The 26,313-nt window shown below is 43.8% G+C and overlaps 1 protein-coding gene across 4 annotated transcripts in view; it reads left to right on the top strand.

Annotated features, from left to right (window-relative positions):
* The window catches only part of LOC4803642 (terminal nucleotidyltransferase 5C), a 44,964-nt gene that overhangs the window by 1,331 nt on the left and 17,320 nt on the right, over positions 1 to 26,313 (top strand). For 2 of the 4 annotated variants that reach the window (XM_033379067.1, XM_033379066.1), the window contains one exon: positions 1,428 to 3,030. In XM_033379067.1, the coding sequence (XP_033234958.1) occupies positions 2,086 to 3,030 (945 nt within the window). In that variant the 5' untranslated portion in view covers positions 1,428 to 2,085. Of the gene's footprint in view, positions 1 to 1,427; positions 3,031 to 22,562; positions 23,661 to 26,313 lie in introns of those variants that run through there. The other 2 variants (XM_001360290.4, XM_015183742.2) reach the window with 2 other exon arrangements.

Genomic DNA, 26,313 nt, shown 5'->3' on the forward strand with positions numbered 1-26,313 from the left:
TTAGCTTTGGCATTTGGTATTTCCGGTTTTTGTTTTCGGTCGGGTTTATGGGCGATATTGTAGATAGCAACAGAAACACCTTCAAATACTTTATTCCCTGGCACATTGGATTTCGTGCTAAATTTCGTCAGCTTCCTTTGCAGCGATCCGATCCTCTGGGAGCTGCAGAATATGCTCTATATTGCTCTATTATGTCAGTCACTTATCGTGGGCCAAACTAATAGACTTGCTCATTAGGATCATTAGCGCGAACTGCTGCCTCTATCATCTATCATATGCGGTTCAAGATCGGTTAATGTTCGACAGTAATTAGCGTTTAAAACGTTGCTTTAAAGGAAAGGAAGATCATGCAAAGCTGGAGTAAATTCATAGCAATGATTTCTTCTATTCTTTTAAAGGGTTTTTAGGGAGTCTCGCCGCTTGATTCATCTATGTTTTAATATTAATAATCTCAAGGAATTCGTAAAACGAAAATGTCCCTAACCTATTAAATATGTACGTATGTACATTAATGGAAAGTTTCTGAATATAAAATAAGTTGAGGTTCTCCCTAACTTGTTTTACGAATTCTCAAATACACTAAATCGTGTGCAATAATAAAGAGACTTAATCAACAAATTAACGAAGGCATTTTACGAGACTCCCCAACAAGATCAATAACAGTTTCTGTTCGCACACACACACACACACACACAATCGAATGTATAGGATGGCAAAAAAGTGTACAAAATAATGAAAACATTCCTATACAAAAACTTACATCATCGTATTAAGCAGAGAGGAATAAAGAGAGAAGAGGGAGAGAGAAAAGTGCCCGCCAAATGGCAGCCCACACAAACATCCATACATACATATGTATGACATACAAACACACACAACAATGTATATGTTCTTGTTTTTTTTTTTGGGTAAACGCAAAAAAGTAACGCAAATTGCGCGTTTCAGAACGGTACTAATTCTTCGCAGTTCCTTTAAACGCACCACAGGGGAGACACAGAAAGAAAAAAGCGCGCAACTCAATGTGCAAAATGAAATGTTTAAAAAAAACTAAGCAAAGACCAAGGTGCATGAATCTACATATGTACATAAGGTGCGGTGTTTCTGCACGCACCGAAACAGCTCTCTCTTTTCAGAAATTTGCATAGCTTAAGGGCTTTCAGAGAGAGCAAGAGAGCGAAAGAGGGAGAGCAAGAGAGCGAGAGAGAGAGAGAGAAAGACTAATGGACTAATAGCGATCAAAATGAGAGAGAGAAGGAGAGCGCAGCGGTCGAAGTCGTGTTCATATTTTTGACATAATTTTCTACCAAAAACAACCAATAAAATACATAATTTTGTTTCCTCGCATTTCTTCTCTTTTTGCATGTGTGTGGCGTCGGCGGCGGCACTCTTCCTGGCATCTCAACTGTTGTCTTTGTTGCTGTAAATAGAGGTAAAGGGGTAAAGCAACAACGACAAGAACAGCTAGACAAGAACCAAAAGGAAGACGCAGTTGAATAAAAGGTGTGCAAGTGTTTGTGTCCGCGAGTGAAGTGTGTTTGTGTTTGTGTGCCAGTGCCAGTGCCAGTGCACAAAGAAAGCAAAAAAACAGCAATAACACATTAATGAATTTCGTGATTAAAAACATTTCAAAGGTACAACAAAAGCTCATTTAATATAAAAATAAGAAGGCAACGAGGCAAAAGCAAGCGAAAAAAAAACCAAACAGAAATTAAATCAAATCGCGGCGCGGCGCCAACAACAAACGTGGCAAAAAACTAAACAGAAACGAAACAAAAGCTCTGCGGCCCGCAACCAAAACGAAAACGAAAACACAATCGAGAGCGGAGAGCGGTGAGCAGCGCGAGTGAGTGAGTGGGAGAGATAGTGGGAACAAGAGCAGAAGAACGCGAGAAAAAGCACCAGCAGAAGCAACGGAGCAACGGTTATACAAAAGCAAAAACCAAGCCAGAACCCAACACCAAAGTCAATTGCGCACGAAACCCGACGAACCATACAACCAGTTGGCAATACGGAAAAAGTTAACTAATCGAAAATATACAATCCATACGGTATATACCCAACATCGAGCGATAGAAGTACCAGAAAATGGTCAACAAATCCAATGGGAAGGTAGTGGGGCAGCAGAAGGCGGACAAGGATAAGGAAAGGCAGCCAGAGACAATGCTGCCGGCGGCGGGCACCAACAGCAACAATCAGACGACACAGATCAACAACAACAACAACAACAATAGCAACAACAACAACAATAGCAACAAAGGGAAAAATCAAAATGTCAAGAACAACAACAATAACAGCAAAAAGAATCCTGGCAACAACAAAGGACAACAGCAACAGCAGAAGAGCACCAAAAAGGGAAAGCCCCAGAGGCAACAGATCTTCCTGCAGTCGCTACCACGCGACACCAGCAACTACAGAAGCTACAACCACAGCAACAGCACCAGCAACAATAACAACAGTAGCAACATTCTGGTCACAACTGCAACAACCGACAATGGGGTGACCAAAGTGAATCCCGCCGAGCTTCTGACCGCCGCCCTGGCCGTGCCCTGTGCCAAGTGCTCGAAGCCATCGATGATCACCCCCCTAACGTCCACCTCCGCATCCCCCAATGCCGTCTCCACCGCCTCCATTGTCAGTTCATCGGCCTCGACCACCTCCAATTCGGAGACCGCGAGCAATCACAGCGAGCTGAGCTTCCCCGAGCCGATGGTCTACTCGGCCAAGCAGTACCGCAAATCGAAATCCTACATGGGCGTCTCACAGTACAACAGCTCCGGCTACGGCTCCTATCAGAACTCCTCGGGTCGGAATGGATCCGGAAATCATGCCACCTACAGACGCTCGCACAGCGATCGGCGCAACTCCTTTGACCGGACATTCGCCGAAAGGAATCGCGACTTTGTGCCCATTGTGCCACCGCCGCGACCCGTCCTCTCGTCCTCGAACATTGCCGGAGTCATGGCCAGTTCCACCAAGCTAACGCTCATCGAACGGTTCGGCAAAGGACGACTCGCGTATCCCATAATGCAGGTGAGTTGCTATACATTGTTAGATTGTCTGCTTGGGACCTGTTTATCCTGGCACTATCTCGGGGTGGTGGCACTCGTTGCCATTTAGATTCAACGACAACAGCCTTTCAGCAGGGCGCAGATGTAATAGTTCTTAGAGTTCGCGATCTGGTTCAGGGTCAACAGAGTTGTCTTTAAAGTGGAGAACTTTCGTAACTTTCCATTTGATCAGTTGCCACATTCGAGAAGTTCCTTCTAATCAGCACCGGGAGGCGCTGCGCCGCCAGCTACTACGGGAAGCAGTTATAATTAATGGCACAAACAAGAACTGCTGATAAAAAACGGAGGCAAAGAGTGTGAATGGGGTGCAAAAGCGCAGGGGCAGGTAGTTTTTTAGTCATCTGTTTATTTTCGATAAGCTGATTTCATTCTCGGAGGCGTAGAAAGCAGAATCAAGTTGAAGTTGAAGTTCTTCTGGAACCAAGATTTGTTCTTCCCTGAATTTTTTCTATTTCTATTTCTATTTCTTTTTCAATTTCAATTTCTTATCTATTTCCCCAATTGTTGTTGTTGCTAATAATTTGTTATTTACGGCTGTGCATGGGCGCGGGCACGGGTAAATATTACGTATACGCCGTGACTTCTTTGCACATTTCTGGTGTGTGCAATCGAGAGACGGGAGACAAATGCGATGTTTATACACGGAAATAGGGTCTCGCCTTGGGTATCTGCGTCACTTTTAATATGCAGATCTACGTCTATAAAATCGGACCCCCCCTTATCCGCAATCGCAAAACGACACCCAAAAAACTTTGCCCAGAAGTTTGGAGCCAAACGTATTCATTTATGCAAATTTGCAGCTTCGTCTTTGATTCGATTGTGGAAAAATATATAAAATAGCAACAACCGAAAGTGGTTTGATTAGCATGTGCGCCACTTAGTTAGTTGCCAAAACTAGTTCTAAAAGATATAGCCAAGCTTGAGTTATGGAAGAAACAAGATAAGTCGGTATGAAAAGCGAAACTTGATTGCGGCTTCAAACTCTACCGAGAATTCATCTCCGGACGGAGGCTTGAACGGAAATAAGCCGGTCACCATGTCTTGGATTCCCGTAACAATTTCTTGGCCAGCAATTACCTTCGCCTCGGGTCTGATTGAACAACTGTTTTTCACTAAATTTGCTTAGCCTTAGCATTGCTTTTGTTGGCCTTCAGAAAAGAACAACAAATACTGAAACGAAAACATTGAAATGTTTTGAAAAACAATCCCAACACACATTTTCAAATGAATCATAAGTCTGCCAGATCTATCTCTCTTTCTCTCTCTCTCTCTCTCTCTCTCTCTCTCTTTGTTGATGTCTTGCTCTCTTGGGCCAAGAACGTTTTTCCCCACGTGAGATTGTTCTGTGGCTGCTGCTTGTCTATCTGCTGGCACAGTGGTCTGAGGTCTAGCATGACATCCGTGAAATCTGTTCGCCTGGAAACAAATCTCGCTTCACACGTGGCACCAACACTCCGGTGAACGGAAATGGGCAAATTTTTGATAAGATAGTGGAGCAGGTGGTCATCAGCAAAGCTCTGTTTCGGCAAATACTATATATGCATATTCTCATATCTCCTGAGGAGGGGTACAGTACCTCTCTAGGAAAAGCAAAACCCTTAAAGATTCGGTATTCGCTTCATAGGTTCGTGATTGGAGCTCAACAAAGATGTTTCGAGAAAAAATAGCATATTCTGAAACATAAGAGGTTATCGGTATTAATCGATTTTAATATATGTAAGCCATCTGCTATCGGTATATCAAAAGGAAATGATCAATTATCGCTGCATTTATCTATCGTTAATACAATTTTTGTATGGATACAAATTTAACGATGACATGTTATCGATATCGATTCTAAATTATGATAATATGATATTAATAATCGTATATATGATATTATCTTCCTTCCGTTTATCGAAATCCATCAAAATATCGGTAAATCAAAACGAGTTAATTATTATTTATGCCTATCTATCGACAGCAAAACTTTTAGTATTATTACATTTTAGTACATTTAGTACTAAATAATAGAAAAAATTCTGGAATGTTTTTAATCAACGTGCTTAGAGGACGAGGGCATTAGCAAAAGCCCTGTACGAAGTATATGTATATTTATTTTCCATTTATTGTAAATATGCATATTCCCTCGGGGATTGGGGGATTTTCCCGGAACGATTAAAATCAAGACAAACTTTTTCCACTTATCAGTGGCTGCGATTCGATTCGTTCGATAATGTATTAATATATTTTTAAATGGGCTCGTATGTATACTCGTTTCAAATATGGTAATATTGAAACTCTTTCGCGTACGTCAAAGTGCAGAAGAATAGAAATTGAATGCATATTTACACATCCATATGTACGAGTGTGTATGTGTGTATGTGTGTGTGTCTGTATGTATGGACAGGTGAATTCCACTGTTGGTGGAACAAATGAACAGTTTTTGCCGCCTTCTATTGCCCCCCGGCAGGCCCACTTGGAGAGCAGCTGATTATCTTTTTGTGATTATCTAAATGGATAAATACATTTCGTATTTAAATACAGAATATTCATAAATTGTACGCCACCAGATTGCATATTGTTCTTCTGAAATTGCCACAGCTGCACGGCTCGCTGTGCGTGGGGCAACTTTTGGCTCAATTTAACCTCCGGCTAACTGCGTAGTAGAAACATTTGGGAGAAGCCTTCAGAAGTGGAGGAAAGTGCAACTCTGCGCGCAAATTCTTTGATTATGGAAATCAGTGGCAGTGGCGGTGAGAGCAACAAATAATTGAGTTCTGAAGGGTAGGAGGAGTAGCAGAAGTGCCGAGATAACGGTATTCGGATAAGAGGCGGAGTTCCAGGGCGGCGGGCTTCTATCACTTGTGCTTATCGGCAACGGCGCTGCTCTGCGCTGACAGAAAGCGTGCAAAATATAATAAATTTGCAGCTCCACCCGCAGGAGCGTGACATTCAAATTTCAGATTTATCAGTCCATAAAATAGCCCAAATATAAGCCTGCCAAAAGAGCTGATGCCAAACAGTGGTTGCGCCCGGAGAACGACTAGCGAAAATGCTGAAAAGGCTGAAAGGTTTCTGAGCCAAGCCCAAAACTATGCAACGAAAGCGGGAGCTTACACCACCATCATGTAGAACGAGTGGCCTGGCCCTGTCGAAACTCGGCAGATCTTATTCCAAATTCCACTCCAGCCTCTCCGGAGGTACCCCATGGCACATTCTTCTTTTCGATTCTTAAGCTTATAAATCAATTAAAACGGATGCTGTTGAATCCCATCACGCATTGAATCTCTACTTATGGCATCAAATCGCTAATCGATGCAAGAAAATTCCATAGAAAATTGCATTAAGCTGGTAATTTTCTTTCCCTTTTCTATGGGTCCATAATCCGTATTTACGTGTGTATTTATGTGTGTCCTTCATCCTCCTGTCATTTGCTATTTGTGTGCTTCGTCCCCTAATTAGGTCAAACAAAGGGCCCTCTAATTAGTGGAAGACACCAAACACTCGACTGGCGCCTGCCACACACTCTCCGACGCTGTCCGCACAAAATCAGAGAATGAAACACGTTAGCAGCAGCGGCAACAAGGACTCCAGGCATCAGGTGGCTCTTAACTGAAACAAGAGCCCCAACAATAGCTTCAGGGAACAGTCTTCTGAGCGGCAGAGTGTCTGGATTATCGCTGGGTCCATCCGGCGATCGTTCACTGTACATCTGCGCACATAAATCACGCGAATGAATAAATAAATTATAGTAAAAACAAAGCCATCAAAATGCCCCCCCGATAAGAGGTGAAGAAAGCAAAGGAGCTCGAAAATGTTTGCGGTCTCCCACATGAACAAATTTGTATACGTATGTATGTACAGTTCATATGTATATTTATTTATGGTTTTTCTTGTTGCTTTTTGGCTCTGCGGCTGTTGCGATAACAATGCTTGTGTGTGGGACAGAGGCAGAGACAGAGACAGAGACAGAGACAGGGAGAGGAGGGGCACATAGAGATAGAAAGACAGGAGGAGGTGCAGGTACTGTTGAGAATTGTAGAAAAATACTCGTACAAGTTCAATTTAATTGTTGATAAGAAGCCAGCAGCAGACGCAGGGGCAGACGACGAGGCAACTGTGGACGCAGGGGCAGGGGCGGGGGCATTTCAATCAAATAAATTGTATTTATTTTTAAGGCTCTTTTATAGATTTGAGATTGAAGTGATTTCTGATAACAAACAAACGGAGCGAAGGAGACAGAGAGAGACAGAACGACACCCTGCTGATCTGTCGGAACTTCTACTACGACTACTCGTATTGCCCAAGTCGAATAAAAACGCTTTTTGTAAACCAAAGCAGAATCCGGAATTGTAAACGAAAGTCATCGATTGCACTGCAGTTGATTGAACTCTCTGCGGCCTCCGGAAGAGCTACATATGTACATACGTAGCTTGGCGAAGTGGCTTTCAAGTGCTTTGGTTCCAGTATCTATGGAATTCACACTACATTTCAGGACAATCGCCCCATAAGGTGCCCAAGAGGTACTTCAAAGTGGGTACTCTATGGCCAGTGCAATATTGTTCTAGAAAAACAGAGTGAAATATGGGTTTCTCGCTTATCGCTTTCGCTTTTCAGAAATTTATCATCCAACTATTTCTATGTTCCTACGGAGTTTCAGTTTAATTATAAATAGTACGAAGAGAATAGGTAGAATTACTTGCTAGGAATACTTTTCTAAATACTATACTATTAATTCAAAGATTCTAAAGAACGGACTACAGATAAAATATGTATTTATTCCTATGAATTTGCGGAAATCTTAACCATTCAATGCTCTTTTAGGGATCTCCTAATATAAAACCGCGAATTCTATGGGGTGGTGTATTCGCTACTCTTCTGGTCCGTTATACTCACTGCTTTTGAAGGCGGTAGCACTCGCTCTGTAGCTACTTGGATGGCTTCTAGTCCGTTATACTCGCTGCTTTTGAAGGCGGTAGTACTCGCTCCGTCGCTACTTTTCAAGGGTGGTATACTCGCTACTTGGAATATTCTCTCCTTTTTTAAATACTTTTGCAATCAATTCTTCTATTTTGACACCTCAGCTATGGACGTACATAGGCTCACTCCCTTTACCTTCTTTGTATGGGGTACTCCTGTGCCATTCGTTTTTCGGCTCATTTCTTAAGCGTACACCAAATCGATGCATCTGTGTGCAACTGTCTCTGCGTGGCAGTGTTTGTGTGTATCTGTGTGTATGGTAAATTACTTGTTAGACGTTGCCACTTGCATTCCTTTGTGGCAAATGCAACAAAATGCTTTGCAATGCACAATTCGCGTGCACCTTTCAAATTTTGGTTGTTGTTTCTTTTTTTTTGTTGTTTGCAGTTTCGCCTAATCTCTGCGTTTGACTTGCAATCGGTATTTTCTTGTTTCTTTTTCGTTGTTGTAGTTTTTTTTTCTCTTGGAAATTGTTGTTGTCTCCTGCCTCTTGTTGTTGTTGCGAGAAGGCCACATATTGTTGTTGCTGTTGCTGTTTGCTTCTTGTTTGCCAAATAGAATTATTATTTTGTTACGAGCAATCGTCCCTCCCTCTCCCTCTCTTTCTCTCTCTCTCTCTCTGTGACTCTTTCTGTGTGTGTGTGATGTGTGTGTGTCGGTGGCCGGTGGCCTCCTCAATTTGGTATTTAAAAGACATTTAGCATTTATGCTTGACTAACTAACGGCTTGCTTTACAGCCGGATCGCGGGATCGCCGGATTTGCTGACATTTAAATCAACGCTTCTGTTGCCTCACGTTGCCGCGTGGGAGCGGAGAGGCGCCAAACGATGCTCGAATCTGTGGAAAGCTTTCAAGCGCAAAGCTCCCTCGAACGTTTTCTTTGAGGCACAAATCTTCAACGTGAAACAATTCACGTACGAGTACCTCGACGAATTGTCCTGTACTTTCCAACGAAATAGTTGTTTGGTTCCCTTCGCTGATAAGCAACTACTTTTCCTAGAAGCACAGCCTAGAAATAGATTCGAATGTGTTGCCAAATTGTTCTGCTGATAAAAGAGTAGAAGAGTACAATGTATCGGCTGTCTATATGTCACCAAATGTGAATGCAAGTGTATGTGTGTGTGTGTGTGTATCTGTGCGTGACACAAGTTACTTCCGGTAATTATCAACATTTTTGGTGGGTTGTGTCTTCGCGGTTTTATTTTATTTTTTTTTTTTATTTTGAAATATTTCAACAATAATAAGTGGGTTGAATCGCTTTTGATGGGATTTTCGTAAAATGTTGTTTGTTGTTTACGCTTCACTCTGACTTGCACAAAAAAAGACCGTAGCCGAAATATGGGGTGGAGGGGAACAAAAATAGCGAAAAATGGTGGAATAATTCGAGCCAATTTTCCTATAATTATGACAAGGCAAAATAAATTGCGTTTCGCAAAATTGTGCCACACAAAATGAACAAAAAATGGGTCTAAAATCGAAACAGAGAGGACCGAGACTTGGATCAATTTTTAGATCGCTTTAAAAATGGAAAACGAAAGTTTTCGTCCACTTTTTAGGTGTTCTATGGAAATCTTACCTCTCACAAGTAATATTTGTCCCGGAAACTCCCCAGACATAGTGCCATTGTGGGATACAACCTTTAACAGCTGGCTGCGATCAATTTCTATAATTATTTGCCATGCAAAAACATTGTTGTCGATCTGTAATGGAAATATCTCTGGCAACTGAACTGCAATTCATGTAACATCGGATCGCATTTATAATTGCTTTGAATCAGTTCGTCAGTTGTCATGCTAACAATTGACTAGCAATCGGGCTGTGATCTGTCCCGATCTCCCTCCAGTGACTCTCCAGTGAGTCAGCGTCACGTGCTGCCAGCCATTTGACTACTACTTTTAGCATTGAAATCGAAACTAACGTTTTCTTGCCTCTTGCCTCTTGCCTCTTGCCTATTCATAATAAATTGATGAAGTTTTTGTGGCAGAATGCGGATGTGCCCTGATGAAACGGACCTTATTCGACGAGTATTCTTTTGAAATCTATTTATGACTCCAAATCCACTTTGCTCTCAATCGTTTATTGTTCCGCTATTGGAGAAACCATTTTTTGTTGCTGCCAATTTTTCAGTTACGCTTGAAAAATCGCTTGAGCCGCTAATTCTTTTATTGTCAGAGAGCCACAGTCGCAGCCACAGTCTGGCATCTTGTTTTCCGTGGCCTGAAGATTGCCTTTTGGGCAAGGTCGTTCGTTCTCAGACAGACACAACTGTACTGCCTTGGCATGTGTGAGTGCAAGAAACCGTTTTGTGCATTTCGATGATTTCTTGGAATTTTTGCAAAAAAATATAAAAGGTTTTATTCAACAGGTGATGGAATGCCCAAAGCCCAGAGCTCATACGAGTGATTTATTTATTGTTTATATATTTCACATATATTTTTCTTCTTTTGTTTTTATTGCCTTACGGCCATTCGTTAACTTCATTTCGCTGCTAATGCGCAAAAATTACTCGTAAAAAAAAACTCAAGAAGAGCCAAACACTTTTGTATCTATTTTTGAAGGGTTTCCACACTTGTGGCGTGTGGAGTGTGGAGTGAGAGAGGTGGCATGTATGCGGGGGAGGGGCTGCGGACCAGTCGCTGTTGTTGCTGGCGGAGCAATTAAATCGCGACTTAATTACATATGTATTTCGCATTTGCTTGGCGTTGGAATTTAGAGGCTCTTTTTAATTGTATTTTGTGTATAAATATATCGCTTAACGCTGGAAATCGAACAAATTTTAGAAATATTTTACGTATAAATTCGTAATCTATTTAAAAAAGGCATGGCATTTCATTTAGTTTATAATGTTTTTAATCGGTAATTATCGATTACACAATAGTAACATATCTGTTTCTTTAGTTTTGTTTATCTATGAAATATACCAACCTTCGACTGAGGTCTTTGGACTCCATTGATGTCCATATTCTTTAGAGAATTCTTCGTTTTCTTGAAGTAACATTCATTTGGGACCTTGAAAGTGGAAGCGAATCTGTTTTTGTATCGTTATCTTTTAGTTTGAATTTAAATATTTGATATTCATTCGAAAACAAGACCAAGACTCCTTTCTAAGTTTTTTTTTTTTTTTTTTCATTGAACCGATTGCTTGGCTTGGAACCTCATTCCATTCCATTCCATTTAATAAGTGGTTTAAGCTGATGTCAAAATTGAAACTAAAACTTAAACGGATCATTTTAATTGAGCTGCGACCGGGGTGCTGTCTGTCCGTCTGTATATGGAGTGTGAGTGCATATGGTTATTGTTTTTGTCTATACGATTTTGTTTGGCATGCATATTCATTGACGCTGATGTGGCTAAGCAGGCAAATTAAAACGCCAATTGCAAGAAATGAAAGGCAAAAGGCGTGGAATGAACGCATAACAGCAACAAACATTTGTAGGTTTGGCCTGGCCTGGTCTCTTGCTCTTTGCCAGGCCACAATAAACAAAACAACAACAGCCTTCAATGTCAATTCCATGCAGGTGGCTACTACGACTGCGCCCCAGCGTCAGCCTCAGCCTCAGCTTCAGTTTCAGTTTCATTTTCATTATATAGCAGCTGTACCTTGGGCATAGCCGATCTGCCCGGGTCTAAGTGACAGATGCAGAAGCATGGCATATCTATGCCATTCAGTCTGTGGGAGTTCGTTCTTTTTGGAGATCACACAGCTAGCTCTTTAGGGATCTAGGTATCATCGCATTGGGTTGGGTATTACGGGCAGTATTAGTGGATCCACATGACGCGGCACATTGAATGCTCGAGAATTTTTGCAAAAAACAACATACATTGCGTGTGCATGACGCGGGTCGTCTCGATCTGCACTGTTGTTGTTTTTGTTCTTGTTGGACTGCTTCAAACACTCCCATAGGGTATCCCCATTGTCGCAAGATCTACTTCACCTTTCCATACTTGTTTTCTGTTTCATTTTGAGTTTCAAGCTTTCGGTTTTGGTCAAAACCGTTGGCGCTTTGATTTATCTGTAACGCTCACACACACAAACACACACACACACACACACACAAAAAGCATATAAAGAGAGCGACTGTTGATGCTGTGGCCGCAGCTTAATTGTTTTTGCTCTGCTCGCAACGGTTATGTAATCGCATTACGGGGCTTATAGCTCCCCTCCAAGGGGAGGGAGGAGCCCTGTGTGTGTGTGTGTGTGTGTGTGTGTTTCGGTTCTACTGAAAATCCATTAAATTTATATACTATATATGCACAAACATATGTAAACCTCTTGGCCAGGGTTTTGCCATACCTTACGGACATCCGTTTCAATGGCCACGTTTTTGCCACCTCTCCTATCGAGAAAGCAGCTAATTTTCGACCCTAGAGAATTCTTGATCGGATATAAAAAGAACCATAACATGTATCTACAAGGGTATCTTAGAGTTCGGCCTGTCGTTTCTAGGTTTCTTGTTTTGTTGTTTGTTTTATCTGCTCTCGAACCGCACCCCGTTCGCCGTTCCCCGTTCGCCGTTCAGCGATCGGTGCAACCCAAATATTTGCTGGCCAAAGTAAGTGGCCCTCTCTCCATGTCCGATCAGGTGAATGATGAAGGATTACCACCGATTCAGATTGAGACTTGAGACTGCCAGAGCTTGGAGCTGGTCTCCAAGACAGTGGCTGAAAGACCTGCTGCAGAGCTCCCCAGCAGCCAGCAGCAGCAGCCAGCAGCAGCAGCCAGCAGCCAGCAGCAGCGGCGGTGCGGTTCACTGTGTCTCTGTTCGACAAACTGGAAAGATCGGTTTCAGGTTTCAAGGACTTTTCGGTGGACATTCACTTTTGACTCTAGGCAAGCGTATATACTCGCAAAAAATACATATACATACATATATCTGTACAGAACCACTAAAATGCAAAAAAAAAGATACAAGAAAAGAAACTGAAAAGCTGTGGTGCATTTTTGAGTCTGTCTCGATCTCCGTTGCAGTTGTAGCTGGAGTTGCCGCGGATGCCTCCCTGCCCCTTATTCCTCTCTTCCTCCTCTCTTTCTCCTCTCTCTCGTTCCACTCGAAGGAAGTTCCAGAAATTAGCAGCAGACCTAACCTAACCTCACCTTCACCCCGCCCAAAAAGCTTTCAATTTTTCGACTTTCAATTATTTCGTGTGCTGCCGCTGTCGCTGCCGCTGCCGCCGCCGCCGCTGCGGCCGCTGATGCTGCTCAATAAAGCAACGGTACATTGTATTTTAATTGATATTTTTTTGCTTTTTGCTGTTGTTTTTGTTGTTTTCTTATCTGTTTTGCATGCAATAAGCATTGAATATGCCAGATCCGAAGAGGAGAGACAGAGCAAGAGAGACCCACACATGTGCATATCGTGTGTGTGTGTGTATGTATGTCTTTTAAATACCCTTGCACTCAAAATATTGAACCCTCTTGATGGAAAAATACGCCTAAAGTTAGAGGCTTCCCTTCCAAGACTCCCCCGTGAAAGAGCAAAGTTTTTGTCTTGCAGGCAAACAAAGTTCATTTTTGTATCTTCACAAAGTAATTGGGAAACCTCGTTCTTCGGGGACTGCTGGAATCGCAGGGTAGTCCAATAGTCGCTTCTGGATTGCTTTGCTGGTCCAAACATTTGTTGCATTCATTACACAATAAATTATAATACGGGTTTTCGTTGTGGAATCCAAAAAGGTTTTGCCTACCCCTGCCCCCAGCCCCCAGCCCCCAGCCCACCCCATCGCTAAAGCTACCGCTAGCCCCCCCCCCCCCCCATCATCGTCATTATCATTATCATTATCGTTATCTTCATCATGTTTTGCGATTATCATGCACATCATTAGTATTATTGTGCTCTAATGCTCTTTGCGGGTATAACTCGTTTCGATCCGGAGCCAAGTGCAAACTTGATTCGAAGACGTCGCATCTGCAATTTTGACATTTCGAATCCAACCTTGAAATCGAATGAGCCCCCCCCCCCCCCCTCACCACACCACACCACTCCACATCGTTCCTCTCCATTCCGATCCAATCATCCCTCCGTTCAGCTCTTAGCCCGGCTCATAATTTGATCATTTGATGCCGTTGACAATTCCACACAATCTGCTCGAGAGTTGGCTCGAGTGTAATTCTGGCCATATGCTCGCAGACTGCACTGCGGCTAAGCCGGCTTCAAAGTTGTAGTTCGTTAGGCGACATATCCAATGGGTGTGTGGAAGGAAGGCTGCAAAAAGGTCACTAGCTTTTTTTGTATTTTTTTTTGCTTTTCGATTTGGTTTTAGCTTTTGCTCAAAAGCGATGCGTTTCACTCAAGGCCTGCGCACTGGCGAAGGTCAACGAAGGACTCGGCTCTCTGCCAGCTATCTCTGTCTCTCTCTCTCTGTGTGTCTCTGGCTCTGTCACTCTTTTGACTCCCACTCGACGAACATTTTATGAATGAAATGCAAAGGTTTCGCCTCTAACTATCTCTCTCTCGCTCTCGCTCCCCCCCCCTCTCGTTCGCTCCTCTCTCGCTGTATCAGCCGGTGTGTGTGCCCAACCTACGACACAGCGCAGGGACCCCATGAATGAATGACGCAGTTTGTGTGTGCTGAGTGCTCGTTCTGGCTCTCGGAGCTTTTCAATTTTGGGCATTCAGTATGACGTCAGCATGCGTAATATTCTAGCGTGGGTGTAGCCGCCGCCGTAGGGCGAGGCGGCTGCCAGTGGGCGTCGAGCGTCGGCGTAGGGCGTGGGCGGGGACATGCATCACGGAACTTTCACAAAGCAGGGCAAATAACCTGATTTCAAATAATTCGCGAATGTTCAGGGCCGCACTAGAGATAGCAGCCAGCCCTCTCTGACGGTCTCTGGGTGTGCGTGGGCGTTCTAGAGCCGGAAAATGGAGCATGAATTTGGGGTTTCGCACGCATGTTCCTCGAGATAAAGAAAATGCATTTAGTATTTTCGTCCTTTTTGGTCATTCAAATGCGCGGGAATTAGTCAAAGCAGAAAGCGAACTCCATTCAATGAATTCGCGGATGTTGTGGCTGTTGTGGCAGATAACAGCCGCGTGCCCCCGTGTGGGCGTCCGAAAGGGGGAGTTGGAGGTGGTGTTGGGTATACAACCGGCTGTTCCATGAGATAACCCACAACACAAGGAACGTGTTTGCACTTCACTTCAGTTGACTTATGGCCTTTGTATATCTAGATAAATCCATTACCGGAAAAAAGTCTCATCCTGTACTTTTCTTTTGCAAAGCTCTCTGAGGGACTTTACAAAACTTGTCTCGGAGTTGAAATAGTAGATGAGCAGAAGATCAGCGAGTAGCCAAGATGGATACTCAGAAGATCAGCGAGTAGCCCAGATGGGGACCCAGAAGATCAGCGAGTAGCCAAGAGATAAACGCTACACATCAGCGAGTAGCAAAAAAGGAAACGAAGAAGATCTGATATTGGTAGCGAGAGAAACGCAGAAGATCAGCGAGTATCAAAGACATAAACAATAAACGTCAGCGAGTTGCAAAGAGCAAAACGCAGAAGATCAGATATTGGTAACGAGATATTGGAAACGCAGAAGGCGAGCGAGTATCCAAGAGAAACACGCACAAAATTCATCGGAAGATCTTTATCTAGTAATAGCAGAGATATTTTCCAATGTTTAACAACCTTAATATCAGGGAATCATCCATTAAGAGGAACCAGAACATACTAGAAACAGCTAAATCCCAAATGGGGAACAAATGAACTGGAGAATCATTCCGACAATTGATAGTCAAGGGGAAATTCATAGATGGATCTGGTTACATCAGTATTCCCTTGGGGCCGGCAGCTGTGCTGCAACCTCCACTCTACGATAAATATACGGCCCGGCAATGCCAGCAAGCCCCTTCTGCCGATTCCCGTTCGAATCCAATCCTGACAGGACTTACGTAATACGCTAGTTAAGGTTAAATTGCAGTTAATTGAATGTTGTACTAGCTTTGCTGGCTATGCGCACGCCCACGCCCCACGCCCACTGCCGATACCGATGCCGCCACATGGGCGCGCCAAACACGACCAATGGCCACGCCCCTGTCCGCCCTGCCCGCCCTGTCCTGGCTCCTGTTCATGCTGGGGCCAGCAGGCGCCACCAGCCATCGGATGGATGGCCAACATGCAACCCATTCTCCATGGCGAACCACAAGAGCCAATGGGCGCCTGTCGGCTGCCAACCTCCTGTTGACTAGGCCCCCAGTCCCTCTCTCCCCCCCTTTCCCTGTGGTGGCCTTTTGTTTTCCGTATGGACGCCAGTTGAGGCCCGGCTCATCGATTTTTCATCTGTCGTTGGCGTCATTCGATGCGGTGCGGGGAGGTGCGGTGGGGTGGAGGCGGTGATGGGCGATGGCTTGCGGTGTATTTTGTCGTCCTGCTCAATTTCCCCCGCCGCCTCTTTTCGGCATATCCTTCAGCGCAATTTCCCTTGGCTTTTCCTGCACGAGAGTGTTTATCCTTCTGGTTGACGGCGGGATGGCTGAGGGTTAAGGTGATACGTTTTGGCCGCGTGGGCGGCTAAATGAAGGTGAAAGTTGAAAATGGAAAGGAGATAACTTTTTCGATTATTTTGCGGGGGGAAATGGCAGATGAGAACTCTGGTTTTTAATTACATTTTTATAATCATTCTGGTATACGAGTATATTCAATATTTAATAAGAGTGTATTCCTGCCAAAGAGATAATTACATGCGAGTACTTAGGGAGATTCCCTCTGCTCTGCTCTGATCTGCTCTGCTCTGCTCTGCCAAGTGTCCCTTTCTTTGGTCAATTTCCTTCTCTTCCTGCCTGTTGGCCTCCACTTAGTCGCTGGGGCTATTTCCGTTGCGCTGCCCACGCTTAAGTAAATGCTTGTTCTATTTTTAGCCCAAAGTATGTTGCAAATAAGTCGAGTCACTCAGTCGAGTATAACGCAAATACGAAACGCGCCCCAAAAGCCAGAAGGACACAACGGATAGGAGGCGGATGGGAGGCGGATGGGAGGCGGAGGCGCAGGAGGAGGAGGAGGAGCAGCAGCAACAGATTGAGCTTTAGCTGGGAAGACCTTTGCCCTTGAGTGTGGTCCTTGTTTCGGTGTCTGTGTGGCAGTGTGTCTGTGTGTACGATAAAACCTGTAAATGCTTATCAGCAATTTACGAGTATTTTGCACTTGACACCCACTCACACAACCACGTACTGGCTTTGAGATGGCTTTGGGGAGGAGAGGAGAGGAGAGCAAGGCACTAGAGCGGGAACTGCACCGTGGAGTGAGTGGGAGAGAGGAAATTGTTTGGGGCCTGTGATTTGCAGCTGGCAGATTGCTTTTGTCTGGCCCTCTTCGGCGCCACCAAGGCGACAGGATATTCATTTTTGTTGTTGTTGTTGTTGCTGTTGCTGTTGCAAGGTGCCGCCACAGAAGGATGCCAAAGTGTTTTTTTTTTTACGCTTCGGTCGTTACAAGACCCCAAGACCCAGACTCGACAGCCAACTTTCAATTTCCAGCCGAAAGGAGGCTGGAAATAAAGCCCGAAAGAACTAGCACTAGAGTCGAGTGGCTCGACTGCGGGATACCCCAAAAGATTGATCGAACAGACATCAATTGATGGGAATCGATATTCCTAAGCCCAAGGATTAGGATAAACCTGTTTCAAATTCCTTTATTTGGACAACAAATGTGCGCTATTTCTTGCGATTCTCATAAATGACAGAAAATCAAATTACTAGATTTGGTTGGTATTTTCTTTCGATATTATTTCAGTATTAAAAGTTAATATTTTTAAGTATTTCTTCGTATTAATGACAGCAAATCTAATTATAGTTTTTAGTATTTTAATCTAGTATATTTTGGTATTTTTTCGGTATTAGTTTGATATTAAATGTGAGTATTTTTAAGTATTTCTTCGTATCAATGACAGCAAATTTCATTATAGTTCTAGTATTTTAATTTATTATCTTTTGGTATTTTTCAGTTTTATTTTAGTAACAAGTGTGAGAATTTTAAAGTATTTCTTCGTATTAATTACAGCAAATCTAAATATAGTTTTTAGTATACTAAAGATACTAAATCTTTTGGTATTTTTTAGGTATTAGTTTGGTATTAAGTGTGGTATTGGTATTTGCGTGGTGTTTCTTGGGCCTTCTCAAAAGAAAGTCTTCAGTACTATGTATTCTGCCATCAAGTTGTAGTATTTTCTGGTTTGGTATTTTGAGCGCTGCTCTGCTAAGTATACCCTCTGCACTCTTAGCGCTGCACCGGGGGTATTGTTGTAATTGTTGTGCGTGTCTGTGTGTTAGTTGGGGCTTTGTGTATTATCAAATTGGTTCATGGCAATTCTTGTGCGTTGTTGCCGCAGTTGCAGTTGCAATTTGATTTGGATTTGGATTTGGAGACGGAGACGGTGCTGTGCTGTGCCTGGAGCTGCACGAGCTCGTTAGCGGAGGCTGCTGCTCTTGCCTCCATGGAGGCGTTTTTGGTTACTTGAGGCTGCAGCCGCAGCGGCAGCGGCAGCGGCTCTTAGGACACCAGTCGAACAGCAGTCGAGCCGTGGTGGAGCAGCTGCTGCAACCAGTTCCAATTGAAAGCCATTCTAATGTGTCTGCGTCCGCAAAGTGAGCGTTGCCACAGTGAAGCCTCGATGGCAGTCTCTTGAAGCTCTCCTTCAATCTTTTTTTGTGCCATTCCTCGTATCGTCTTTCTTTCGAAGCCACCTCCTTAAGCCCTTCTCTGCTGTTGTTCTTTGTACGCGAGTCTCTACTGTTTGCGATTTATGTATGTTGAGTGCATGCGTTGCACCGCTGCTGCTGCTGCTGCGGCGGCGTCTGGTACTGCCCTTGGAGCCGTTTCTTGACGTGCCACACAAACAAGCGGACACGGACTCGGACAGACGCGGACAGAGAGACTCTCAAACACACGGCCAGAATTAAGGTCGTTTCTGCGTAGGCGTGTGGGGTGAGGAGATCGTAAATCTGTGTCCACGCCGCCACCTCCACGGGGACGGTGCCAGAACGTGTCTGGAATACAGACAGGATGCAGGCTTCCACTTCAATCTGTGATCAATCTGCGATCTCCGCCAGGCGGGCAGCCAGCTGCTCTTTTCTGGCAAGCCAGCCGCAAGCAGCCACAGTGATCCACGCTGCGTATACGTAATGCAGCCCCCGACTGCCGTTTGACTTTCACTTTTTGTTTGTTGGCTGTTGCTTGGGCCTTTTGCAACTCGAAATTCTTGCATAAAAAGCGAATGCAATTATCTGTTAAATAATGAACTGCTTGGCAAAAACTGTTAACAATCTGCAGATAAGAAAATGCGGGGATTGTGGTCTAGAATGCGATATGCGGAGAGGAATGCCCTGGGGAAAGGGCCACAGACTGGGCTTATTCCTTCGCCTCCTGGAAGGGTTTCCTTGCCCACAATCTACTGTGACTCTAAGGATACAAATAGCTGGCTCAAACATGGCTCAGGAGAATAAATACCTCCCCGGGGCGGTCACTCTGGGGTGTCTAGAGACTTGACCAGATCTCGGACCATAGACCAATTCACTTTGCATTCTCTCTGTCTCTTTCTGGCAGTCCACTTTAATCAAACGACATTTTTTCTGTGCCCAACAACAACTAACTATAAAAGCGACTAAAGAACGGCCGCAACAGCTGCTGGCCAACACCCAATATGGCCAAGATACACATGCACACATACAGACACATATTTGATTGCATTGCCGCTGCACGGTGCAGGAAAGACAAGGAGAGCAAGAGAGATACTAGTGGAGCGAGAGAGTGCAGCTATTTGTTGCTCGACAGAAGCGAATAACTAAACCAGTCTTGAAAGGTGTCTTATTTTTTTGTTTTTTGTTTTTTTTTTTCAATAAAAGCCATCTATCTACACATACTATACTATACTATCTATTAAGCCTGGCAGACACGTACAGACACACAGGCAAGCACAAACACAGACAAAAAAGTAAAGCGAAACAACGGACCAGACCAGACCAGACGAGACCAGACCGAAGGCAGTCACAGGCCCAGGCACCCCCTACAAACAGCCGAAAAGGCAAAAGCAAAAGCAAAAGCAAAGAGTCGTCCCATAAGCTCCAATAAGAACATCGCTTGCTGTTGCTTTTTGATTGTGGATGCTCTTAAGGAGAGCGAGTAGAGCGACGAGAGGAGCAGCGAGTAGACTTCGAAGATGATCGAGTGGCGGAGAAGGGTCGAGAAGAGAGCATCATAGACCATAGAAGCGAGCGCAAGCTCCGTTAGATTGAGAGGCAATTGTGAAGAATGGATAGGCCTAGGAGGTGGGAAAAAACAAAGCAAAACAGGTAATAGAGCGACAGGTGGGAGCAACGGGGGAGCAGACGATAAAAATATGATAGAGGCTGACCAAAATTTACAGCATACATTTTTGTATTTTTTGAGAGTTGTTTTTTATTATTAAGAAAAAATAATAATAATACAGCAACTTATAAAACAGTCAACAGTTAGGACTCAGTATAAATGATTTTACTTGTTTTTCTGTTTCTGTTTTATTTTTTTGGTAATTTATTTGTGTTTTTTTTTCTTCAATATTTTGTTGTTGTTGTTATTCATAGTCGGGTTTCAGTGAATAAAATAGCAATTTGAACGTTTCTTGTTTTGCGACTCACAGTCTGAGTGTATTCGGGCGAGTGCGAGTGCGAGTGCGCCTGTGAGTGTATTCATGTGAGTGTGTGTGCCACTGTGAGTGGATTAAACACATTTTGAAAATCGAAAGCAAGGTCTTTTCTGCAGACAACGTTGTTTTTGTTTGCGGCCACTCTTGTCGTTGCTGGTTGTTTTGGTACCTTCAAGCTTGGAATTTTTTAGTTTAGAACGTAATTTATAAATTAATTATTGGCCGCACAAGTCACATGTTTGGCCCACGAATTCGATCTATGGCAGAACTCGAACCCATGTCTTGTTTTTGTTTGTTTTGTTCTTTCGTGTCGTGTTCTTTGGTAAGCCTTTAAGTCGCAACTATTTTTATATGAACAAACAAACGAATCGCACAGTAAAAAACAGAATGAAAGAAACCCTTGGCGATCGATTGTTTCGATTGTTTGTTCCGGTTTCTATCAAATTTGTTGATGTTTCTAAGACTTTGGTTGCTTTCTACAAGTAGATGATGAGACTCTGCTGTACCCCCTGCAAAGGTGCACCAACAACAACCAGCAAATGCATTTGTTTGCGATAACAAAGAACCTCCTCAGGCTGGTACTGTTCTCTGTTCTCTGTTCTCTGTGGCACGTGTCGGCCAGTGTCTCTCACCTCATCGGCAACTAATTGCACTTAGCACTGCCAACAGCAACAACAGCAACAACAGCAGGGGGAGCAATAATTTGTTAACGTTGTCAAGGGGACATGCCCACCGACCCACGATAATCTCACAAGTCCTCCCCGCTTGCTCTCTCTCATTCTCTATGAACAACACGCTCCCCCCCCACCCCCATCCACTGGGCTCTTCCGCTGCTGATAGCTGGACGGAGGGGCATCAACAGCAACGACAGCAACAAATAGGATGTTTATTATATAAATTTCAATAAAAGATTATTATCTGTTTCAATATATGAAACATTTAATTGATATTTATACATAAATTGTATGGAAAGTCATGATTTTGCTGCTTAATATTGTTAACTATAATATCCAGAGTAATTTAGTAGAAAATTAATTCTCTTTGTGAAGCAGAAATGTTTGAATAGTTCTCATTCACTGAATCTATCACCCCATCCATCTATTCTATTTATCTCATTGCGAAGCCTCAGATCTTATAAATAATCTCAAGTAATTGCCGGATTGGAAGCCAAAACTTGTTGAAGAGCAGAACAAATAACGAAAATTGAAACAAAAATAAACTGATTGTGTCTAAAAATAAACTTTAAACAAAAAATCAAGTTGAATAGTTTACCAAACAAAGACAGAAAAAACATTCAACTCGTACCATACAACATTTAAATGGTTTTAAAAGGCGCAACACACACACACACACACACACACACACACACACACTCACTCGCAAAGCTGAAGCTGAAGCTTTTGAAACAGTTGCTGTCGGCTTTGGCTGGTGCTTTCGCAAGAGAAAATGCAGATTGATCAACCTCAACGCACAAACAATGCAAAAAGTGAATATTTTTAGATAATTTTATATTTAAATAAATAATTTTCTTTTTGGGTCGAAATTCGAATGCAAAGAAACCGAAATATTTAGGCGCTTTTTAGAGTGTGTGGCGGCAAAAGCTTCGCCGCTCGCTCTGTCGCTTTAGCTCTCGCTCTCACTCTCCGCCGTCGGTCTCAACAAGCTTCTGACGTAATTGTGTGGTGGTGGTGTCTTCTGATCGAAGCTCGCTGGCTGCCTCTGCTGCTGCTGCTGCTGATTTGCCGGTTTCGACAAGAGCCAGTGGCAGTGGCAGCGGCAGCGGCAGAGGCAGAGGCAGCGACAGCGACAGAGGCAACAACAAAACAGCATAGCAACTAGTGTCGGTGGGGTAAATATAATTAAACTTTCGAATGGGATCAGTAGGCAAACCGAGCACCGAACAACGAGCAGAGCAAGCAGCAGCAGCAGCGGCAGCGGGAGCGGCAGCAGCGCCGTGCAGTTTCACTCAATTGAGCGAGCGCGTCGCGTTGCTGCGAAGCTTTTTGGGGCCGTCCGAAGCTTTTCGCCACTCAATTGGGGAACGGAATAGATGGTCGCGCAGCCAAGTTTCATGCCAGCGCCAAATGCCGTTGAATTCAGTCATTCAAAGTCAGAGTCAAGAGGCACACAGAACATACATCATACAGAAAGAAACATATATAGTACATAAATTAAAATAAATCTAAAGCATAGCCGCAGACGAAACAAAGCCGTACCGAAGTCACTCTCGAAAAGCAACGAGAGCAGAAACCCCAACGAAAAAGCGAAAGGGCAAACCAAAACAGGAGACGCAAACAGACGCACGCAAAAGGAACATTCTGGCAACAGGCAGACGACAGGCCTTGCTTCTCGGCTAACTAACGGTCTAATCTCCACACTCTCCCACGCCACGCCAGGCCACGCCACGCCACGCCACTCTCGCTCTCGCTCTCGCTCTCCTGCACTCACCTCCTCCTCCTGCCTGCCTGCCTGTCAAGTGGGACACGCAGCATATGTTTGGCAGGCTACACCCCAGGCGGCGATACCGTTGAACCATATGTTGGCGCCGTTCTAGGGCTACAACGTGTGTGCGTGTGTGCTTAGATTCTCGAGAGCTTCTCCGACAGAAGAGAACAAGTGTTTGTCATTGTGTGCAAAGAAACAAAAACATAAGAATCAAAATTAAAACAGTGTGCATTTCTGTGCGCGTTTGTGTGTGTGTTTTTGTGCGTACGTATCGTTCTAACGGTGCTCTTACAGTGTGCAAAAAGTGCAATCGAAAGAAGTCAAGCGAACGAAACAGCAGTGTGCAGCCGCCACAAAAAAAAGGTCGAGAATTAATTGCGTGTTTCGTACCGTACTGTAATCCAAGGTACTCCACGAGCACTCGACTCGACTCGACTCGACTCGACTCCGGGACATCTGAAGAGTGCTGAGGCTGCTCCTTGTACTTCTTTCTCCATATATCCTGTCGAATCGGCATCCATCCAGCATTCATATGAAACCGGGAAATTGGCAGAAAACGTACAATGCTAAGGTAAATGTCACAACCACGCCCATATGCCCACTCAACCGCCTCATCCATTTCATCCATTTCATCCATTTCATCCACTTCATCCACTTCATCCTTTCCCCGCTGCAGCATGTGGCATATGTTGCGAAAATTTAATGCGCAAAAATCCATCGGTATCTGTATCCCTTTCTCTCTCTCTCTCTTTCTCTGTCTCTGTCTCTGTATCTCTTTGACGCTGTATCTATCAATGACAAAATTGCGCTAAAGTATCTTTTTTTTATGTACATATGTATCTTTAAGTGCGTTTATGGCATTCAACAGAGTCTCTCGATTGTTTTATTGTTGTTTTTCGGTTTTGGATCATTAGGTTTGAAGAATTTGCAATGAATATTGTTGCTGTTGTTTTGAATTTCCCAAAGAAGGGTGGGAGGAGCAAAATAAACGTATCTACAGATGTCTCTACAGAGAAAGACGATACGAAGCCACAAAGACTAGAAACTAGATATTTCACAGTATCTGATGGAAGAGGATTTTCCGTAGAAAATCCCCCCCTAAAGTTGGGAACTATGTATATCTCATGAATAGAATACTATTCTAAAGAATAATGAATAAATACATTGACAACAATCTTTAGCTTGTGCACTGGAGATCAACAAAATTTAAAATAAATTATTTCTATTAGATACTCGGTGCGTTCTCAGAGTCTCTGTTGTGCACCCTTGTCTATGACTAAGTTTTAGGAGCAAGACCCTATAATTATTGAATTTTCAAGATCTCAATAGAACAATCTGTTGGCAGACGTGAACTTCGAATGGATTTCAATCATTCACAAAACTCCTTGAACAACAAACTGCGTTGTGTGTGTGGTGTGCTCTTGTTAGTTGTTGTTTCTTGTTGAGATTTCTTGAGTTGTTTTTTCCATCGTAAAAACTAAAGTTCGCGTACGACATTCAAATGAATGCAGTGCATACTGTGGCTTTGCTTTCGGCTTGGAATTTCAAATTGGAATTGGAATTCGAAACTGAAATTGAAATTCAAAATCAATTGCAAATACATAACACGGCAGACTGCCGTTTGCCAGTGTATCCGTGTATCTGTGTATCTGTGTATCTTTCAACCTACGGCAGAGGTACATATCCGGGTTCAGGTACGAATGCGAGTAGCCACGGGTATGTGCGTCAGTTGTTCAGTAGTGAAACCTCATGACACGACTTGTGTCTGCCCCCTGTCTTGTCACGTGTAAGGGTAGGCCGTAGGCCGTAGGCCCCGCACTTGACGTTGCATACAACAAGCGGGGAGCAGAGGAGCACCCCCCCACTAATTACATTACATTACATTATGTATAACACTTGGCGCAACGTATCTGTTGTATCTGTTGTCTGTCTGTGGCTTGTAGTTTATAGTTTGTTCACGTTTTCTACGCCTCCACCTCCGCCTCCACCTCCGCCTCCTCCTCCGCCTTGGAATTGAAAATTGTTTATTTAAAGTCTCGGATGTCTCGATGCAAGAAATAATGCCAACAAAACGCAGAGGGAGACAATAAAGCATAAATAAATATAAATATAGGCAAATAAAGTGAAAGATACAAACACAGATACAGAGTTAAAGAGATACTTTGAAAGAGACACGGCTTAGAACTTGGAAATTGTTTAAACAGTTTGCCCGTTTGTTTCTTTGTTTGTTTGTTATTCTCTGCCCTGTTTGCCACATTCTATTCCTCCACATGCCACACGAACACGTGAAGAAAGTCTACTAAGCCACATCGATCCACTGTCGCTGCCGCTGCACTTGTTACGCGGCAAATGTATCTGTCTATCTGCAAAATGTTGTGCGCACATGCAAATGTGTCCCCTGCCCAGCCCCTGCGTCGTGTGGACTCTGTCTTTGGCACATATTCGAGACCACGCAGTCGCTCGGTATTTCGTGCTCTGCGAAAGGTTAACAACCTGACTTTAAATTAGCCAAGCCACAGTCCCCAGTCCCCAGTCCGCCAATCTACCTGAGCCTCTGCCTCAGCCTCTGCCTCAGCCTCCGCCTCAGATGTATCTGTAGCTCTGCCATGATGTTGGCTTCTGACCCCATTCAACCGTGGGCAGGTTATCCAAAGAATACTGTCCGCATACATAATAATAATAATAAGTCCCCAGGGCAGACGCAGACCCGTGAAATGTGTTTATTTCTCTCGAGATACCATTATTAATGGGCCCCAGGGCGGAGCCAGGGTGAAGTCATGGAGAACGTGCCTCGCGGAGAAGTTCGGTAACCTAAGCTGATTAGGATTTCAATCCCTCAGAACCGTCGTGTAATTATGCAATTTCAAAAACATTTGTCGGCTGCTCTTTCCAGTCTATATCTTGTCCGAGCGTAGGTGTATCTATTCGTATCTGTGGAATTGTGTTGGGATCAGGGGGGAACGGACACCTCCATGGAGTGCGAAGCAGGTCGCTGCCTCTCTTGCCGCAAGACTAATTGCAGTTTGCCAGCCAGTGGCCCAACTTCGTGACTTGTGAATAGCAGAAATAATAGCGAAAAAGACTACAGAAAATGTTTTCGGCCTAATGATGATTGGACACCAGAAACACACACAAAAGTACACAGATGCAGCAGTTACAAGTGGAGATACGGTAGATACAGCAGATACAGCAGATACGGTAGATACAGCAGATACAGATACAAT

The sequence above is a fragment of the Drosophila pseudoobscura genome, chromosome 3 (genome assembly GCF_009870125.1).
Source record: "Drosophila pseudoobscura strain MV-25-SWS-2005 chromosome 3, UCI_Dpse_MV25, whole genome shotgun sequence".
Taxonomy (NCBI): Eukaryota; Metazoa; Arthropoda; class Insecta; order Diptera; family Drosophilidae; genus Drosophila; species Drosophila pseudoobscura.